The following is a 21,633-nucleotide window of genomic DNA, read 5'->3' as shown; positions in this document are numbered from 1 at the left end:
CCGCCATCGGCCAATGAATTTTGAGCACCTGTGAGACGAGGTTAACGGAGGCCGATCGGAACGAAACTCTATGGGCATGTTCGACTCATGGCCCAAGAGGACTGTAAGAGTTTTGAAAGAAATCGGCCACTAGTTGGCGCTAACGAGTTTTACGGCTCTGTAATCACGTGGTGTTGCACACATCCCCACAATATGCATATCATTTGATAGATCTCCTCATGTTGAACAACTTTGCCTCTAGAACCATTGCTGTCAATCAAACCGTTCATTAAATATTCACGAATATGTTAAAAACCTACTTTTGCGAACTAGTCCCTGGTTTTTCACCCGATCGGAACCAGACCAGTCTCGGACAATCCTCTGGACTCTCTAGATCAATAATTATCCAAAAAAAGTTGAAATTTGCCCTTTTGTTTGCTATAACAGGATCATTTATAAAAAGGGGTGTGTCAAAACACACTCAAAAGCCTATAAATCATAAATAAAAACTCGGAACTTCACAAAAATTGATGAGCATATGTGTCATACCATTGTGAAGAAGCATGCAAAGTTTCATGGAGATCGGACAATAGGTGGCGCTATAACTGTTGAAAAGCTTTAAAACCATACATTTCCTATGGTAAATTGCCTGTATTGGCTGTAAATGGTCTTTTCCATCTATGATCGTATAATTTTCATATCTTAATGTTTAAAACCAGTGCAGTACAATTATCTGGACTCTCTAGATCAATAATTATCAGAAAAGGTATAAATACTTCATAATAGAGTGTAAATCGGATGGCTATAACAGCTATAACAGCTTGGATGGCTATAACAGCCAATAAGTGGTATTTTACTGCCCCCTGCTGTCATTTCATCATACTACTCTCTAATATTTTTATATATAATTGATATTTAGACTTTATTAAATCATTATTTTAACATTTACAATCACATTTTGTCAAAATTCATCTATTGCTCTGTACTCTCTAGAACAATAATTATAGAAAAATGTATAACTTCTTCATTTGTATGACTATAATAGGGTCACTTCAATATGTAACCTTGACCGAAAGCCAATATCTTTTCAATAAATGCTCATAGCTTCTTAAAAAAAGGTCAAGAACAGATATAACAGCTTGAAAAAAGGCTAACAGCCAGTAAGTGGTATTTTACTGCCCCTTGCTGGTTAAAAAAAGTCATTTTATCACACTACTCAACTATAATTAATATTTAGACTTTATAAATTCACTATTTTAACATTTACAATAACATTTAGTCAAAAATCGTGTATTGAAGTGACAATTGAGTCACATTGGCTCCTGAAGTTCCAAATGTCTCTATCTACATCAGAATGAGAGTGTGTAGATTAAATGATATGAAAAACATGTCCTATTGTATAAGTAGGCTGTAATAGCACTGTTGTCCACTAGATGGAGCAGCAGCATTAGATATTTTTAATCTTTTTTTATCAGATCTCAGCATTGGCTAACAAACAAATGCTTAAAGCATTTTCTTTAATTAGTTTTATATTATTACATTGCAAAGAAATATGTGAAATGCTCATATACCATTAAAACAGATTTTCACAATAACATATCCCAAAAATGTGTGTGTGTGTGTGTGTGTGTGTGTGTAAGCAGGCATTATGGAGTTAACATGAAAAAAATGGTTTGCTTCAGTGGAGAATACTGGAGAAACAAAGTAGTTGAAAATGAAAGTGAGCCAATAAGTGGTCTTCTACTGCCCTCTGCTGACCACTCTTCTTATTAATAGTCTTTTTTTTTGTATATAGACACTATAAAATCACTTATATAACAATTACTATTATAACACATTCATATTTTGTCAGAGTTTATCACTTCAATTGTTCTTATGCTTCATATAATTGCTGTCAACGTGGTAAATCATGATAAATAACGCCAGAAACATGGTAAATCATAGTAAAAAAGGTAAATCATGCTAGAATCCTGGTAAATTATTCTAGAATGTGCTATATCATGGTAAATCATCATATAACATGGTATATCAAGGTGAACTATGGAAAATCATGTTAGATTCATGGTAAATCATACTGAAACATGGTAAATCATGAAAAATCACACTGAAATGTAGTATATCATGATAAATCATGCTTGCTACATAAAACTTAATGTCTTTTCATGCTTTTGTGCTTAACGGCCTGAAAGGCCTTAACTGCTTGAACACCGCTAAAATGCTGCTTGCAGCTTTAATTAGGTGTTCAAGCACGAAGTGCTGAAAACCTATTGTAATTGTAAGGATTTTTATTATTAGGTGTTCAAGCACGAAGTGCTGAAAACCTATTGTATTTGTAAGGATTTTTATTATTATTATTATTATTATTCTGCCGTAAAACGCGTCGTGCAGCCCAAACCGTAAGTGCTGGAGCTCTGAAACTTTGTCAGATGGTAGTACAAAAATCGAGGAGAGGTTATCAAATTATGAGCCCGATTGGCCCATAGGTGGCGCTATAGCAACCAATTGCGCAAAACGGATCATAACTCTTAGACCGTAAGTCGTAGACTCAAGTGTCTTATATCATTGGAAAGCTGGTCACCTGACGAAAAAAACGTATATCTCCGATTTCATTTCCGCCATGATGGATTTTCCGCCATTTTGAATTTTGTCAAAAAACTACTTTTGCGAACTAGTCCCTGGTTTTTTGCCCGATCGGAACCAAACCAGTGCAGAAATATTCTCTGGAGTCTGAATATTAATAATTATTGAAAAAAAGTAGAATTTTCGATTCAGGGTCGCTAGTAGGCGCAAAATGAAGGTTGTGGGAGGAGCCTATTTTACTAAAACGGCTATAACTCCAGAAGTAAATTAGATAGGTTGACCAAACTTGACACACATGTGTATAAGGACAGTCTGGGGTCACAGTAAAAAAATCGCGACGATCGAACACTAGGTGGTGCTATAACATTAAAAAAACATAAAAAGGGGTGTGGCCACCTGACCGTTAGTCCGATTGACTTGAAAATTGGTATGCAGTGGCTTGGTCCAAGGCCCCATGTATGTGTATGAGGAAATTGGCGTAACTCAAAAAACATGGCCGCCATTGGCCAATGAATTTGAGCACCTATTAGACGAGGTTAACGAAGGCCAATCGGAACGAAACTCGATGGGCATGTTCGACTCATGGCCCAAGAGGTCTGTAAGAGTTTTGAAAGAAATCGGCCACTAGTTGGCGCTAACGAGTTTTACGGCTCTGTAATCACGTGGTGTTGCACACATCCCCACAAAATGCATATCATCTGATAGATCTCCTCATGCTGAACAACTTTGCCTCTAGAACCATTGCTGTCAATCAAATCGTTCATTAAATATTCACGAATATGTTAAAAACCTTCTTTTGCGAACTAGTCCCTGGTTTTTTGCCCGATCGGAACCAGACCAGTCTAGGACAATTCTCTGGACTCTCTAGATCAATAATTATTTAAAAAAAGTTGAACTTTGCCCTTTGGTTTGCTATAACAGGGTCATTTAGAAAAGGGGGCGTGTCAAAATGCACTCAAAAGCCTGTAAATCCTAAACAAAAACTCAGAACTTGACAAAAATTGATGAGCATATGTGTCATAACATGCTGAAGAAGCATGCAAAGTGTCATGGAGATCGGACCATAGGTGGCGCTATAACTGTTAAAAAGCTTTAAAACCATACATTTCCTATGGTAAATTGCCTGTATTGGCTGTAAATGGTCTTTTCCATCTATGATCATATAAAGTTCATATCATAATGTTCTAAACCAGTGCAGTACAATTCTCTGGACTCTCTAGATCAATAAATATCAGAAAAGGTATAACTTCTTCATTTGGATGGCTTTAATAGGGTCACTTCAATATGTAGCTTTGACCAAGTGTCCCCAAACGCCTATATCTCTTCAATGAATGCTCAGATCTTCTTCAAATCAAGTCAGAACATGTGACACGTGACTCTAAACAAGCATGAAAAATTTCAGACAAATCGGACAAAATATGCCTCTATAACAATTAAAAAGGTGAAAATGATATGAACACTGGCATATTAAGCCAATAAGTGGTATTTTACTGCCCCCTGCTGTTTAAAATAGTCATTTTGTCATGCTACTAACTAATATTATTCTATAATTCATATTTAGACTTTATAAAATCACTATTTTAACATTTACACTCACATTTAGTCAAAATTCATTGTCACATTGACAAATGTGAACCCTGAATGAGACAGTTTAATCTACAATAGAATGTGTGTGTGTGTGTGTAGTCCCATGTTTATGAATAAATTCTGAATAATCTGATTAATAGCTTGCAAAGACATGAAATGCTTATAGACCATTAAAATATATTTTCATAATGACTTTGTGTGTGTGTGTGTGTGTGTGTGAGCAAATGTCTACATATGAGTGCAAAAGCACCCGTGAAAACACTTTATTAATAAGTAGAGTGGCCAGCAGAGGGCAGTAGAAGACCACTTATTGGCTTACTCTCATTTTGACACACTTGATTTTCACCATTATTCTGCAAACCAGTTTTTCCATGTTAACTATTATAACACAATCATTTTTTGTCAGAGTTTATCACTTCATTTTTATTGTCACTTCACATCAATGCAGCAATGTGGGCAATCATGGTAAATCACGATAGAAACATGGTAAATCATAGTAAAAAATACTATTACATGGTGTATCATGGCAAATCATGCTAGCAATGTGATGAATCATGGTAAATGATGCTACGATCCTGGTAAATCATTCTACAATGTGGTATATCATGGTAAATCATCCTATAACATGGTAAAACCTGGTAAACTGTGGTAAATCATGCTAGATTCATGGTAAATCATACTGGAACATGGTAGATCATGAAAAATCACACTAAATTTGGTATATCATAGTAAATCATGCTAAAACATGGTCTATTTCATCTATGATGTCAATGGTTAAACGCTTGCTACATAAAACTTAATGTCTTTTGATGCTTTTGTGCTTAACGGCCTTAAAGGCCTTAACTGCTTGAACACCGCTAAATGCTGCTAGCAGCTTTAATTAGGTGTTCAAGCACGAAGTGCTGAAAACCTATTGTATTTGTACTGATTTTTATTATTATTATTATTATTATTATTATTATTATTCTCCTGTAAAACGCATCGTGCAGCCCAAACCGTAAGTGCTGGAGAGTTGAAACTTTGTCAGATGGTAGTACAAAAATCGAGGAGAGGTTATCAAATTATGAGCCCGATTGGCCCATAGGTGGCGCTATAGCGATCAATTGCGCGAAACTGCTCATAACTCCTAAACCGTAAGTCGTAGACTCAAGTGTCTTATATCATTGGAAAGCTGGAGGCCTGAAGTAAAAAACGTATATCTCCGATTTCATTTCCGGTATGCAAATTTTTCCGCCATTTTGAATTTTGTCAAAAACCTAATTTTGCGAACTAGTCCCTGGTTTTTCGCCCGATCAAAATAAAAAAAATGCATACATGTTCTCTGGAGTCTGAATATCAATAATTATTGAAAAAAAGTTGAATTTTCGATTCACGGTCGCTAGGGGGAGTAAAATGATCGTTGTGGGAGGAGCCTATTTTACTAAAATGGCTATAACTCGAAAAGTAAATGAGATATCTTCATCAAACTCAAGAGACATGTGTATGAGGACAGTCTGAGGTCACAGTAAAAAGATCGCGACGATCGAACACTAGTTGGCGCTATAACATTAAAAAAACATAAAAAGGGCTATGACCACCTGACCGTTAGTCCGATTGACTTGAAAATTGGTATGCAGTGTCTTGGTCCAAGGCCCCATGTATGTGTATGAGGAAATTGGCGTAACTCAAAAAACATGGCCACCATTGGCCAATGAATTTGAGCACCTATGAGACGAGGTTAACGAAGGCCGATCGGAACGAAACTCGATGGGCATGTTCGACTCATGGCCCAAGAGGTCTGTAAGAGTTTTGAAAGAAATCGGCCACTAGTTGGAGCTAACGAGTTTTACGGCTCTGTAATCACGTGGTGTTGCACACATCCCCACAATATGCATATCATTTGATAGATCTCCTCATGCTAAACAACTTTGCCTCTAGAACCATTGCTGTCAATCAAATCGTTCATTAAATATTCACGAATATGTTAAAAACCTACTTTTGCGAACTAGTCCCTGGTTTTTCGCCCGATCGGAACCAAACCAGTCTAGGTCAATTCTCTGGACTCTCTAGATCAATAATTATCGAAAAAAGTTGAACTTTTGCATTTTTCGTATGGCTATAATAGGGTCATTTAGAAAAGGGGCGTGTCAAAATACACTCAAAAGCCTATAAATCATAAATAAAAACTCAGAACTTGACAAAAATTGATGAGCATATGTGTCATACCATGGTGAAGAAGCATGCAAAGTTTCATGGAGATCGGACAATAGGTGGCGCTATAACTGTTGAAAAGCTTTAAAACCATGCATTTCCTATGGTCAATTGCCTGTATTGGCTGTAAATGGCCTTTTCCATCTATGATTGTAAAATTGTCATATCTTAATGTTTAAAACCAGTGCAGTACAATTATCTGGACTCTCTAGATCAATAATTATCAGAAAAGGTATCATTTCTTCATTTGAATGGCTATAATAGTGTAAATTGGATGGCTATAAGATTTTGGATGGCTATAACAGCCAATAAGTGGTATTTTACTGCCCCCTGCTGTCATTTCATCATACTACTCCCTAATATTGTTATATATAATTGAAATGTAGACTTTATTAAATCATTATTTTAACATTTACAATCACATTTTGTCCAAATTCATCTATTGGAGTATTATGGACTGCATTTATTTATTTTATTTATTACTATTTACAATTGTGTCACAGGAAGGCTGAAAACGAAAGTATAACGTTGGGCCACGCCCCCCAAGTACAAATTCACTCATAACTCGAAAACAGAAAGTCTCTGCACGCTAGGTAAGGTTCTCTCGGGGTTCTTGATCCAAATCTATCGTCGCGGGGCTCGGGAACGCCCCCCGCGACGAATTCTTAGTTAATGTTAACTAATGTAGTTAACATTAACTAAGAATGAACAATACTCCTTCAGCATTTGTTAATCTTTGTTAATGTTAATTTCAACATTTACAAATACTTTATTAAAATCTTGTTAACATTAGTTAATGCACTGTGAACTAACCTGAACTAACAATGAACAGCTGGATTTGTATTAACTAATGTTAACAAAGATGAACAAAAACAGTAACAAATGTATTGCTCATGGTTCAAGTTAATTAATACATTAACTACTGTTTAATAAATGAACCTTATTGTAAAGTGTTACCGACATTTTTAATCTTTGTTATCAGCTTTCAGCATTGGCTAACAAACAAACGCTTAAAGCTATTTTTTTATTATTTTAAATATAGTTTTATATTATTACATCACAAAGAAATATGTTAAATGCATGCTTATACACCATTAAAAGAGATTTTCACAATAACATATCCCGTGTGTGTGTAAGCATATGTCTACATATGAATGGAAAAGCACTTGTGTGACCAGCAGAGGGCAGTAGAAGACCACTTATTGGCTCACTTTCATTTTGACACACTTGATTAGGGATGGGAATTGATAAGAATTTAACAATTCCGATTCCATTATCGATATTGCTTATCGATTCGATTCCTTATCGATTCTCTTATCGATTCTCATTGGGTGAGGGAATAAGTACAAATTTGTTTGTTTGTATTAACTTATTGAACTTATAACTTATTTTGTTTGTTAATTATTATTAACTCGCTGACACAGCACAGAGTATTAGGGGTGTGAACCTACAATGGTCTCACGGTTCGGTTCGATTCCGATTATCATGTCATCGATTCAGTTCAATTTGATATCTCGATGCCTCAATTTTACTTCAAAAGTGATGTGTGTGTGTGTGTGTGCGTGCGCGTGTTCACCCGTTCGTGAAGTCGCAGTGACAGAAACAGTGACATTCCAGTTTAAGTTTCATGGGACTAAAGTCTGTTCATGGTGTGTCGCCAAATGTTTCTGCATATTGGAGGTCCCCCCCCCCCCCCCCCCCCCCCCCTTTGACGAAATGGAAATTTTACAGGTGTTGCAGCAAGTGACCATATTGTTATGAGGCGCCGTCATACTCTCATTGAGCATGTGCGCGAGTTTGAGTGTGTGTGTGCTCGCGTCTCATATGAGTATGTGCGTGCAGAGTTTGTGTGTGCGCGCGCGTCTCATATGAGTTTGTGTGTGCGCGCGCGCGTCTCATATGAGTATGTGCCTGGAGAGTTTCGCGCATCTCGTGTGTGTAGAGTTTGCATGTATGCGTGAGCGACTTTAGGTGTGTCGCTGTGCATTTCATATGTATTTGTTTGAGCATTCAGCAGTATACATGTATGTTTGACTACTTAGTATACGTGTATATGCAAGTGTTTCATATATGTGTGCGTGAATGAAGTTTGATTTAAGCCCTAGACGGCACCTCATATATTGTCGTCTTTTCGCGTGAAATATAACCAAACGAGCGCTTCTGCCTCGATGTTATGTTTGATGCGTTCTGAATCAAAATAACGCAGCGCGTGTGTGACGTCATGACACATTTGCAACGAGCGGAACCGATAAGCGGAATCGTTAAGCAGGCATACTAACGGTTCCAGGGAATTGGTTAACTGGGCACCGGTTCTGAAGAAGAAAATTAATATAAAATAGTACTGCAAAAAAACAGTTTACTGTAGTGTAAAGCTATTCTATTGCTGTTATATATTTATTGTCCAACATTTACATTTTAGTACAATTACATTTATTTGCTGAATTCGTTTATTTCATTGAACTTATTTTTGTATGTAAGGTTATGTGTACCTCCTGGGAAACGGTCTAACGTTATAACTTTATGAACTTACATCACTTTATTCTTCTTACCTGTCACACTTAATGTAGAGATTAATATAATTAATTAAATCCTTGAACTTCCCTGTCTCAAGTTATGTGGGGGAAAAGCCTAGTAGCAACTTCTTTTTAACGGATATAACGTTAACTGTTGTGAATTAAAATAATCACCTAATTATTTCAACCTAAAAATGACCTCTGCACTGGACTAAATATATGTATAATATATGACTGCCGAGTCGCTTTCACCCCAAAATGGCGGACGCGTAGGGCTGCTGCTGGGCGCTGGTGTTGCAATGGAACGTTCTATTGGCTTTCACTTCTTGTCAATATACGTTCTTTGCCTGAACTAACAATGAACAGCTGGATTTGTATTAACTAACGTTAACACTAGAAGTGCCAGAATTCCATAACTACTAGAACTGCCACAAGCGGTCATTTTGACCGTTAGATTGCAAACTCTATATCTTTAATGATAAATACCCAATTGAGAGATTAATGCATTTGTTGTATTAGGATATCTTTTAAAAACAAAACAACACCAAACTGTACATTTTAAAAAGTTTAATTATACATTTATAAATAATAATATCAGTAGCCCGTAATTATCGCATAGGGCCTATTCACAACAGAGCTATATTTCCATATCCCTTCAACATAACTCAGAACAGGATAATAACAACTAAAAGTATCTTATATAGATATTCTTTTGACAGTGAGAGAGACAATGTCACGGTTTATGAATTCGCTGTCTCCTTTCTCGTCTTGTTGTGTGTGTGTGTGTGCGTGGTCGCTGATCAATGCAGCTGATCAGCACGTGCGCTCTGATCAACGCGCCAGCTGCAACTGATCAGCGATTCGACCCTTTTCAGTGTTACTGTTCTCGCCTAGGGTGTTTCTCAAAACCAAGAATGCAAAGAACGGACTTGTGTTCTTGGGGAGAACGCTCTTGCTAGTTGTTCTTGGAAGAATGAACTCACAAGGTGACGAGCACACAGAACGCTGCTGACAGTTTGAGACGATGTGTTCTTGCTGGTATTGCGCAATAATACCCCCGCACAGACGCCGTCTGCAGTACCCAAACATAACGAGAATTATTGACGATAACAGCCAGGCTGCAATGGTCTCTTGGCTGTGGGGTAAAACGAGTCTGTGAGCAAACTGGCCGGTTGGCTCGATAGCTAACATTACACCCGCCGGCGCTTATGGAGATTCTCACTTCCGAAAACGTTTGAGCACATTTTCGATTAGCCATACATTTTCGTAAAATGCCAATATTTCAAATCTACACAGTTGATTTCTCGCATCAAATGTTCTCAGAAGTGAATTTAGTGATGAAATAGTGTACGTAATTGTAGAAAAACGAAATACTGTATTGACCTGCCTCTCCTTCCTCGAATGCCGAATTGAATGCTGGGATATTTCTCCCGTCAAGTTCACACAAGTTACCAGCCGATGCATCCTCGGTAAAATGGGCGTGTCAAGAACACATCCGGGATTTTTAACTGTTCTTGCCAAAATGCAAACTTGTGTATTGGGACAGTACTTGGGCCACAAAAGATGACGTTTCACAAGAACACAAGGACACAAGTACAGACAAGAACACAGATTGAGAAAGGCCCTTTGTCAGATCGTTGTGGATTTTTCCTGCGTGTTTGTTCCCTGCCTGTATCCGTTTTCCGTGTGTCATCCCGTGTTCAGCACTCCTGGTTCAGCACTCACTCCAGCGTCCCTGTGCTGCCAAGGGCTTCATACCGGACATTTGCACACCTTAACTCTCCCAGCATCTGACCAGCTCTCAATAAACATATCTGTCATTTTGCAATTGAATCTTCTGATTATTTCCTAATAGACAAAGGTCAACCGCGAGAAATGTAAGAAAAGAATACCGCGAAATTCAGTGCGGTCAATATGACCGTCTATGGCCGAAATAGGTAAATATGTTCATTTGTTTGTTTGCCTTATGTGTAATTTATATTAAAATCATTTTAAATGAAAATACAGACACTTTTAGGAAAAGTCAGGTACCAGCAGGATTTTTTTTTTTTTTCAACAAAGTTATTGCAGATATAAAATTCAAAACGGTCAAAATGACCGTCGTGGCCGTTCTAGTGTTAACAAAGATGAACAAAAACAGTAACAAATGTATTGCTCATGGTTAGTTCATGTTAATTAATACATTAACTAATGTTTAATAAATGAACCTTATTGTAAAGTGTTACTGACATTTTTAATCTTTTTTATCAGCTTTCAGCATTGGCTAGCAAACAAACGCTTAAAGCTATTTTTTTATTAGTTTTAATATAGTTTTATATTATTACATCACAAAGAAATATATGAAATGCATGCTTATACACCATTAAAAGAGATTTTCACAATAACATATCCCATGTGTGTGTGTGTGTGTGTGTGTGTGTGTGTAAGCACATGTCTGCATATGAATGCAAAAGCACTTGTGAAAACACTTTATTAATAAGTAGAGTGACCAGCAGAGGGCAGTAGAAGACCACTTATTGGCTCACTTTCATTTTGACACACTTGATTTTCACCAGTATTCTGCACTAAAGCAAACCAGTTTTTCCATGTTAACTATTATAACACAATCATATTTTGTCAAAGTTTATCACTTCATTTTTATTGACACTTCACATTAATGCTAGCAATATGGTGCCTCATGGTAAATCACGATAGAAACATGGTAAATCATTGTAAACAATACTATTACATGGTGTATCATGGCAAATCATGCTACAATCCTGCGGTAAATCATTCTAGAATGTGGTATATCATGGTAAATCATCCTATAACATGGTAAATCATGCTAGAATCATATTAAATCATACTAGAATACGTTCAATTGTGGTAAATCATGCTAGAACAGGATAAATCATGGTGAATCATACTAGAACTTGGTATATCATGGTAAACTATGGTAAATCATGCTAGATTCATGGTAAATCATACTGGAACATTGTAAATAATGAAAAATCACACTGAAATGGGGTATATCATGGTAAATCATGCTAAAACATGGTCTATTCTATCTATGATCTCAGTGGTTAAATGCTTGCTACATACAACTTAATGTCTTCTAATGCTTTTGTGCTCAACGGCCTTAAAGGCCTTAACTGCTTGAACACCGCTAAATGCTGCTTGCAGCTTTAATTATTATTATTATTATTCTTCTGCCGTAAAACGCATCGTGCAGACCAAACCGTAAGTGCTAGAGACTTGAAACTTTGTCAGATGGTAGTACAAAAATCGAGGAGAGCTTATCAAATTATGAGCCCGATTGGCCCATAGGTGGCGCTATAGCAACCAATTGCGCAAAACTGCTCATAACTCCTAGACCGTAAATCGTAGACTCAAGTGTCTTATATCATTGGAAAGCTGGACTCCTGACTTAAAAAACGTATATCTCCGATTTCATTTCCGTCATGATAGATTTTCCGCCATTTTGAATTTTGTCAAAAAACGACTTTTGCGAACTAGTCCCTGATTTTTTGCCCGATCGGAACCAAACCAGTGCACAAATGTTCTGTGGAGTCTGAATATAAATTATAATCGTAAAAAAGTTGAAATTTCGATTTCCGGTCGCTAGGGGGCGCAAAAAGAACGTTGTGGGAGGAGCCTATTTTACTAAAACGACTATAACTCCAGAAGTAAATTAGGTAGGTTCACCAAACTTGGTACAGTTGTGCATGAGTTCAATCTGAGGTCACAGTAAAAAAATCGCGACGATTGAACACTAGGTGGCGCTATAACATGAAAAAAACATATAAAGGACTGACCGTTAGTCCGATTGACTTGAAAATTGGTATGCAGTGTCTTGGTCCAAGGCCCCATGTATGTCTATGAGGACATTGGCGTATCTCAAAAAACATGGCCGCCATTGACCAATGAAGTTTGAGCCCCTATGAGACGAGGTTAACGGAGGCCAATCGGAACGAAACTCGATGGGCATGTTCGACTCATGGCCTAAGAGGTCTGTAAGAGTTTTGAAAGAAATCGGCCACTAGTTGGCGCTAACGAGTTTTACGGCTCTGTAATCACGTGGTGTTGCACACATCCCCCCAAAATGCATATCATTTTATAGATATCCTCATGGTGAACAACTTTGCCTCTAGAACCATTGCTGTCAATCAAATCGTTCATTAAATATTCACGAATATGTTAAAAACCTACTTTTGCGAACTAGTCCCTGGTTTTTCGCCCGATCAAAACCAGACCAGTCTAGGACAATTCTCTGGACTCTCTAGATCAATAATTATCAAAAAAAAGTTGAACTTTGCCCTTTGGTTCACTGTAACAGGGTCATTTAGAAAAGGGGCGTGTCAAAATACACTCAAAAGCCTATAAATCATAAATAAAAACTCAGAACTTCACAAAAATTGGTAAGCATATGTGACATAACATCATGAACATGCATGCAAAGTTTTATGGAGATCGGACCATAGGTGGCGCTATAACTGTTGAAAAGCTTTAAAACCATGTATTTCCTATGGTAAATTGCCTGTATTTGCTGTAAATGGTCTTTTCCATCTATTATCATGTAATCTTTATATTATAATGTTCAAAATCAGGGCAGTACAATTCTCTGGACTCTCTAGATCAATAATTATCGAAAAAAAGTTGAACTTTGCCATTTGGTTCATTATAACAGGATAATTTACAAAAAGGGGCGTGTCAAAACACACTCAAAAGCCTATAAATCATAAATAAAAACTCAGAACTTCACAAAAATTGGTGAGCATATGTGACATAACATGCTGAGGAAGCATGCAAAGTTTCATGGAGATCGGACAATAGGTGGCGCTATAACTGTTGAAAAGCTTTAAAACCATGTATTTCCTATGGTAAATTGCCTGTATTGGCTGTAAATGGTGTGTTCCATCTATGATCATATAATATTTATATCATAATGTTCAAAATCAGTGCAGTACAATTATCTGGACTCTCTAGATAAATAACTATCAGAAAAGTTATAACTTCTTCATTTGGATGGCTATAATAGGGTCACTTCAATATGTAGCCTTGACCAAGAAAGCCTATATCTCTTCAATGAATGTTCAGATCTTCTTAAAAACAAGTCAGAACATGTGACTCTAAATTAGATAAGAAATAATGCATCTATAACAGTTAAAAAGGTTAAAGTTATAACATAATGGCATATTAAGCCAATAAGTGGTATTCTACTGCCCCCTGCTGTTTAAAATAGTCATTTTGTCATGCTACTAACTACTAATATTCTATAATTCTTATTTAGAGTTTATAAAATCACTATTTTAACATTTACACTCACATTTTGTCAAAATTCATCTATTGAAGCATTGTGTCACAGACAAATGTTAATCCTGAATGAGAGACAGTTCAAATCACTTTATCTACAACAGAATGTGTGTGTGTAGTCCCATGTTTCTGAATAAATCCTGAATAATCTGATTAATAGCTTGCAAAGACATATTTGAATGGTCTATAAGCATTTCATATATTTTCATAATGACGTGTGTGTGTGTGTGTGTGTGTGTCTAGATATGAATGCAAAAAGACTTTATTAATAAGTAGAGTGGCCAGCAGAGGGCAGTAGAAGACCACTTATTGGCTCACTTTCATTTTAACAGCCTTGAGTTTCAACAACATTCTGAACTAAAGCAAATCATGCTAGAACAGGGTAAATCATGTAAAGCATACTACAAAATGGAATATCATGGTAAAACTATGGTAAATCATGCTAGATTCATGGCAAATCATACTAGAACATGGTAAATCATGGTAAAAGTATGGTAAAGCATGGTAAAACTATGGTAAATCATGCTAGAATCATGGTAAATCATACCAGAGCGTGGTAAATCATGGTAAACGATGGTAAATTATGCTACAACAGGGTAAATCATGTAAAGCATACTAGAACATTGTGAATCATGCTAGATTCATGGTAAATCATACTGGAACATGGTAAATCATGGTAAAACTATGGTGAATCATGCTAGATTCATGGTAATTCATACTAGAACATGGTAAATCATGGTCAAACTGTGGTAAATCATGTTAGATTCATGGTAATTCATACCAGAGCGTGGTAAATCGTGGCAAACGATGGTAAATTATGCTACAACAGGGTAAATCATGTAAAGCATACTAGAACATTGTGAATCATGCTAGATTCATGGTAAATCATACTAGAACATGATAAATTATGGTAAAACTATGGTAAATCATACTAGATTCATGGTAAATCATATTAGAACATGGTAAAACTATGGTAAATCATGCTAGATTCATGGTAATTCATACCAGAGCGTGGTAAATCATGGTAAACGATGGTAAATTAGGCTACAACAGGGTAAATCATGTAAAGCATACTAGAACATTGTGAATCATGCTAGATTCATGGTAAATCATACTAGAACATGGTAAATCATGGTAAAACTATGGTAAATCATACTAGATTCATGGTAAATCATTCTAGAACATGGTAAATCATGGTAAAACTATGGTAAATCATGCTAGATTCATGGTAATTCATACCAGAGCATTGTAAATCATGGTAAACGATGGTAAATTATGCTACAACAGGGTAAATCATGTAAAGCATACTAGAACATTGTGAATCATGCTAGATTCATGGTAAATCAAACTAGAACATGGTAAATCATGGTAAAACTATGGTAAATCATGGTAAAGCTATGGTAAATCATACTAGAACATGGTTAATCATGGTAAAATTATGGTAAATCATGCTAGTATCATGGTAAATCATGGTAAACGGTTTTCCATCTATTATGTCAGTGGTTACATGCTTGCTAAATGTCTTTAATGCTTATGTGCTAAAAGGGCTTAACTGCTTGAACACCGCTAAATGCTGCTTGCAGCTTTAATTATTAGGTGTTCAAGCACGAAGTGCTGAAAACCTATTGTAATTGTAAGGATTTTTATTATTATTATTATTCCGCCCTAAAACGCATCGTGCAGACCAAACCGTAAGAGCTAGAGACTTGATATTTGGGATTAAGGTAGCACAGAAATCGAGGAGAGGTTGAGAGAGTATGAGCCCGATTGGCCCATAGGTGGCGCTATAGCAACAAAAACGCGAAAGTGATCATAACTCCTAGACCCTATGTCGTAGACTCAAGTGTCGTATATCATTGGAAAGCTGGACTCTTGACTTAAAAAACGTATATCTCCGATTTCATTTCCGGTATGCAAATTTTTCCGCTATTTCCGGTTTTGTCCAAAACCTACTTTTGCGAACTAGTCCCTGGTTTTTCGCCCGATCGGAACCAAACCAGTGCAGAAATGTTCTCTGGAGTCTGAATATCAATAATTATCAAAAAAAAGTTGAAATTTCGATTTCCGGTTTCTAGGGGGCGCAAAATGAACGTTGTGGGAGGAGCCTATTTTACTAAAACGTCTATAACTCAAGAAGTAAATGAGATATCTTCACCAAACTTGAGACACTTGTGTATGAGGACAGTTTGGGGTCACAGTAAAAAAACCGCATCGATCTAACACTAGGTGGCGCTATAACATTAAAAAAACATAAAAGGGGGTGTGGCCACCTGACCGTTTGTCCGATTGACTTGAAATTTGGTATGCAGTGTCTTGGACCAAGGCCCCATGTACGTGTATGAGGACATTGGCGTATCTCAAAAAACATGGCCGCCATCGGCCAATGAAGTTTGAGCACCTATGAGACGAGGTTAACGAAGGCTGATCGGAACGAAACTCGATGGGCATGTTTTACTCATGGCCCAAGAGGTCTGTAAGAGTTTTGAAAAAAATCGGCCACTAGTTGGCGCTAACGAGTTCTACGGCTCTGTAATCACGTGGTGTTGCACACATCCCCAAAATATGCATATCAGTTGATAGATCTCCTCATGTTGAACAACTTTGCCTCTAGATTCATTGCTGTCAATCAAATCGTTCATTAAATATTCACGAAAATGTTAAAAACCTACTTTTGCGAACTAGTCCTAGGTTTTTCGCCCGATCGGAACCAGACCAGTCTAGGACAATTCTCTGGACTCTCTAGATTAATAATTATCAAAAAAAAGTTGAACTTTGCCCTTTGGTTCACTATAACAGGGTCATTTAGAAAATGGGCGTGGCAAAATACACTTAAAAGCCTATAAATCATAAATAAAAACTCAGAACTTTACAAAAATTGGTGAGCATATGTGGCATAACATCATTAACAAGCATGCAAAGTTTCATGGAGATCGGACAATAGCTGGCGCTATAACTGTTAAAAATCTTAAAAACCATGTATTCCCTATGGTAAATTGCCAGTATTGACTGTAAATGGTTTGTTCCATCTAAGATCATATAAATTTAATATAATAACGTTCAAAACTAGTGCAGTACAATTCTCTGGACTCTCTAGAGCAATAATTATCAGAAAAGGTTGAACTTCTGCATTTTGATGGCTATAATAGGGTCACTTCAATGTATAGCCTTGACTGAGCGTCCCCGAAAGCCTATATCTCTTCAATGAATGCTCAGATGTTATTAAAAACAAGTCTGAACATGTGGGCCATGACTCTAAATAATCATGAAAATTTTCGGACAGATTGGACAAAATATGCCTGTATAACAGTTAAAAAGGTGAACATTATATGAACATAATGGGCTATTAAGCCAATAAGTGGTATTTTACTGCCCCCTGCTGTTTAAAAAAAGTCATTTTGTCACACTACTCAACTATAATTAATATTTAGACTTTAAAAATTCACTATTTTAACATTTACAAAAACATTTAGTCAAAAATCATCTATTGAAGTGACAATTGAGTCACATTGGATCCTGAAGTTCCAAATGTCTCTATCTACAACAGAATGAGTGTGTGTAGATTAAATGATATGAAAAACATGGCATATTGTATAAGTAGGCTGTAATAGCACTGTTGTCCACTAGATGGAGCAGCAGCATTACACATTTCTAATCTTTTTATCAGCTTTCAGCATTGGCTAGAAACATGGTAAATCATAGTAGAAAAGGTAAATCATGCTAGAATCCTGGTAAATTATTCTAGAATGTGCTATATCATGGTAAATCATCCTATAACATGGTATATCGAGGTAAACTATGGAAAATCATACTGGAACATGGTAAATCATACTGGAACATGGTAAATCATGAAAAATCACACTGAAATGTAGTATATCATGGTAAATCATGCTTACTACATAAAACTTAATGTCTTTTGATGCTTTTGTGCTTAACGGCCTTAAAGGCCTTAACTGCTTGAACCCCGCTAAATGCTGCTATGCAGCTTTAATTGTTGTTGTTTTTTGATGTGACTTTTTAGTAGCTTGATTTGTGATGTTCAGAGTTGATATATCTATATTATGTTTGTCACCATAGTTGAGGTTCATATGCTGATTCTTGATACACGTGTGTTCCAGTTGCTTGAAAGGTTTTGTGAATCTTATATATGTCAAAGACAAATTACCTGATATAATCAAAACTGAACATCATCATCAGGCTGTAGAATCACATGACTATACCAATCAGTAAGGAGCAATCTATTATAACCACAATTTCACAATAAAAAAAATATTCTGATCAAGATCAGCCACTAGATGTTGTCAATAGACATCCATCAACACCTGAACATCATTTTACTTGACTTTTATTGCCATAACAAATTTGTCTCATAAAGACATGGTTATAGTAGTCAAAGTAAAACTAATGTTAAACTTATCAAGAGTCAAGAGCCCAACTAAAGTAAACACTAATCACGATCATGGTAACTTCAAATGAAATATTTTCAATAAATCATCCACATCTAACCCTCAGCTATTTCTCAGTAAGTCTGATTATGACAGAAATAAAGTGAGTCTGGTTAGTAATAAGTGAAGCTGGTAATGCTGTTTGTGGAGTTGTTTAATCCTCCTCTGCTGAGATCTTCACAGATTTAATGTCTTCTTTTCTCTTCAGTGGATTACCTCTTAGGCTGTGGCTGAAGTCAGTTGTTTCCTGAAAAATCTCACAGTCAAATATACTAAACAAAAAAGGAAAATTATGTGAATTACTTTATGTGATTTTATGTGTTTTTGCACATAAAGACATAGTGGAGATCTGTTAGTGTTTAATCTGTTGGGATTTAAAGTGTTTCTGTTGAGTTTTGTGTGTCACCATTGTGTTGAAGAGTAGAGCCTGTGCTTCAGTTCAGGAGGAGCAGAGAAACACTGAGGTGAAGCTGAATGTTGCTTTATTTAAAGGCAGTGACTGTGTATTTGCTGATGCATTAAAGTTATTCAACTCATTCATGTGTGCTGTTGTTATCAAGTAGGAATTAGTTAAATGTATGTTTCTAGTTAACTCATAAAGTCTTTTTCTTAGTAGACTCAAATGAAATTAGCTCACGGTATAACTATTTAATGGCAAATTTCCTCAAATGAAATGAGTTGTCTCAGGTTTTAATTCAATGCATTATTAATAACAGTAACATACTGTAAATAATACAGTAAAGAACTGTAAATTCACAGCTGGTCTTGTTTTGCTGTTTTTACAGGTGTGCTGTATTTTTTACAGTATAATTGTAGTTTATGATTTACAGTACTCTTGTAAAATGTACAGGCTTACTGGCAACCAAAATTGCCAGTAAGTTGCTGTAATTTTTACAGCAATTTGTTACAGTGCACACACACACTCACACACACACTCACTCACTCACTCACTCACACACACACACACACACACACACACACACACACACACACACACTCATTCACTCACTCACTCACTCACACACACACACACTCACTCACTCACACACTCACTCACTCACTCACTCACTCACTCACTCACACACACACACTCACACACACACACACACTCATGCAGCAACTTTCTCCCTCTGTCCCTCAGCTTCAGTCCGGCCTGTGAGAGTGAGGGCTATAACGGCTACCGCTGCACCGCCTGTCCCGACGGCTACGAGGGCAAACACTGTGAAAGGTGAAGAAACATCAGTAAAACAGCTCCTTCCTTACATGCCGGAATCTGTCAAAAATGTGTCAACACAAATAAGCATGCCTTTTATTTCCCACGGCCTCCTGCAGTGTTTACTGTGAGGCGACTCAAGCGTAAAAGCAGTGATTTACAGTGTTTTTGGAAAGTGTAACAGCATCCGGCTGTCCGCAGGTGCGCTGCTGGCTTCCACGGTGACCCGAGTGTGTTGGGCGGCCGCTGCGAGGAGTGTAAGTGCGACGCGTACGGGGCATTCCCCACAGTGTGTGACGCGCGCTCCGGACAGTGCCGGTGCCGTCCCGGTGCCAGCGGACGGAAGTGTGACCGGTGCATGGAGAGGCATGTGTGTGGCCCTGAGGGCATCGTGTGTACGTATCACCCCTGCACTAACACACACTTCACCAGACTCTCTCCGAGCCTCAGCTTTTTTTGGCTACCGTACCTTTAAGACTTCCACGTGTGCATGAATATTATTGGCCAAGTTAAGTTGATCTGGTTTATTCCCTCCGTGTCTTTGTTTCTGCCATAAACAGACACTAATAACAGAGGAAAGATGCAGCCAAAACAAACACCGGTTTAATTAGACAAGCTCAGATTTCCCCTCACAAAATGAGTGTTTACTTGTGCGGTAATTGTCGCCTGAGCTCGCAGAGATCAGATTGTGTTGCTGTGGTGTGTGTGCCGTAGCACCTGCTCCTCACCACTGTGTGTCCGTCAGTGGACGGCTTTTATGATCGTTTGGTGTTGGTTGACTGGACAGATTGGGTAATTATGCATGTGTTTTTATGGGTGTGTTTTGCGTGACTTGTGTTGCATCAAACATATATCAGGGATTTTTTCATACAGATTTCAGTGTTTTCTGTCCTGAGAAATATGTAAATAATTGTCATTTTACTATTGTTCTGTAAGATATTATAATTAAATACTTTTTTGTTGATTTATTTATTTATTTTACAATATAAAAGTATTGTTGGAAAAGTATTTGTATTTAAATCAGTATATTTTAAATGATAAAAATTAAAAAGTTTTTAATAGTAGCAATACTATTATTATTAAATACTCATTTTAAATAATTATTTATTTTACAGTACAATAGCATTGTTGCAATAATAATGTATTTCTTTCTTGGTCTATTTTATATTTGCAATTTAAATGTATAAATAATAATTATATAATATAATAATTAAAATGATGATGATTTTATTGATGAATCAGGTTCAAAGTGTTTGCAGCAGCTAAAGCACTTTAAAGTTGATATAACTATAATGAAATGAGTCTTAATTTAACGTTTAAAGGGATGTGTAATAAACTAAAACAAATTTGATCATGTAACTTAAAAACATGGGTGTAAAAACACCTGAGGAACAAGTAAAAATAATGTTCGTGATTCATATTTTGCTTTCATGACCTCTTCAGTGCAGCGTTCTTCTTCTCAGGTCTCTTCACACCTTTACACACTCTGCGTTGTGTGTGAAAAGGCTTCCTCGCTTGAAGTCTTAATAGCTCCATTTTTCCGGAGGTTAAATTGAGCGGCGCTTTCTGTCCGGGCGAGAGCCACACGCCTGCTGGTGTCTCTCTCCTCCCGCTGTCGCTTGTGGCGTGTCAGACACTCATAATAGGCGGCCAGGAGCTGTTTCACACTCAGTGTTAAATTTCACGCTTGAGAAGTCCTTCTCCCTGGAGTTTCCACCGCGTTCACGTTTAATCGAGAGAGAGATAAAGAGAGAGGTGCTCGGGGACCCGGCAGGTGAAGGGAGACTATGCAGGGATATTGGATGAGTGCAAGTGATGTTGTGATAGCAGAGGATGG

General features: G+C 37.0%; 1 protein-coding gene across 9 annotated transcripts in view; it reads left to right on the top strand.

Moving 5' to 3' along the window:
• Positions 1 to 21,633, top strand: part of lama2 (laminin, alpha 2) — a 364,467-nt gene that overhangs the window by 250,998 nt on the left and 91,836 nt on the right. For 7 of the 9 annotated variants that reach the window (XM_056268199.1, XM_056272103.1, XM_056271356.1 and 4 more), the window contains 2 exons: positions 19,725 to 19,811; positions 19,998 to 20,191. In XM_056268199.1, coding sequence (XP_056124174.1) covers positions 19,725 to 19,811; positions 19,998 to 20,191 — 281 coding nt within the window. The remainder of the gene's footprint in view (positions 1 to 19,724; positions 19,812 to 19,997; positions 20,192 to 21,633) is intronic. The other 2 variants (XM_056232539.1, XM_056271046.1) reach the window with 1 other exon arrangement.

The sequence above is a fragment of the Rhinichthys klamathensis genome, unplaced genomic scaffold (assembly GCF_029890125.1).
Source record: "Rhinichthys klamathensis goyatoka isolate OS25496 unplaced genomic scaffold, OSU_Roscu_1.1 h1tg000001l_1, whole genome shotgun sequence".
Classification (NCBI taxonomy): domain Eukaryota; kingdom Metazoa; phylum Chordata; class Actinopteri; order Cypriniformes; family Leuciscidae; genus Rhinichthys; species Rhinichthys klamathensis.
This window is presented reverse-complemented; position numbering and strand designations above follow the sequence as displayed.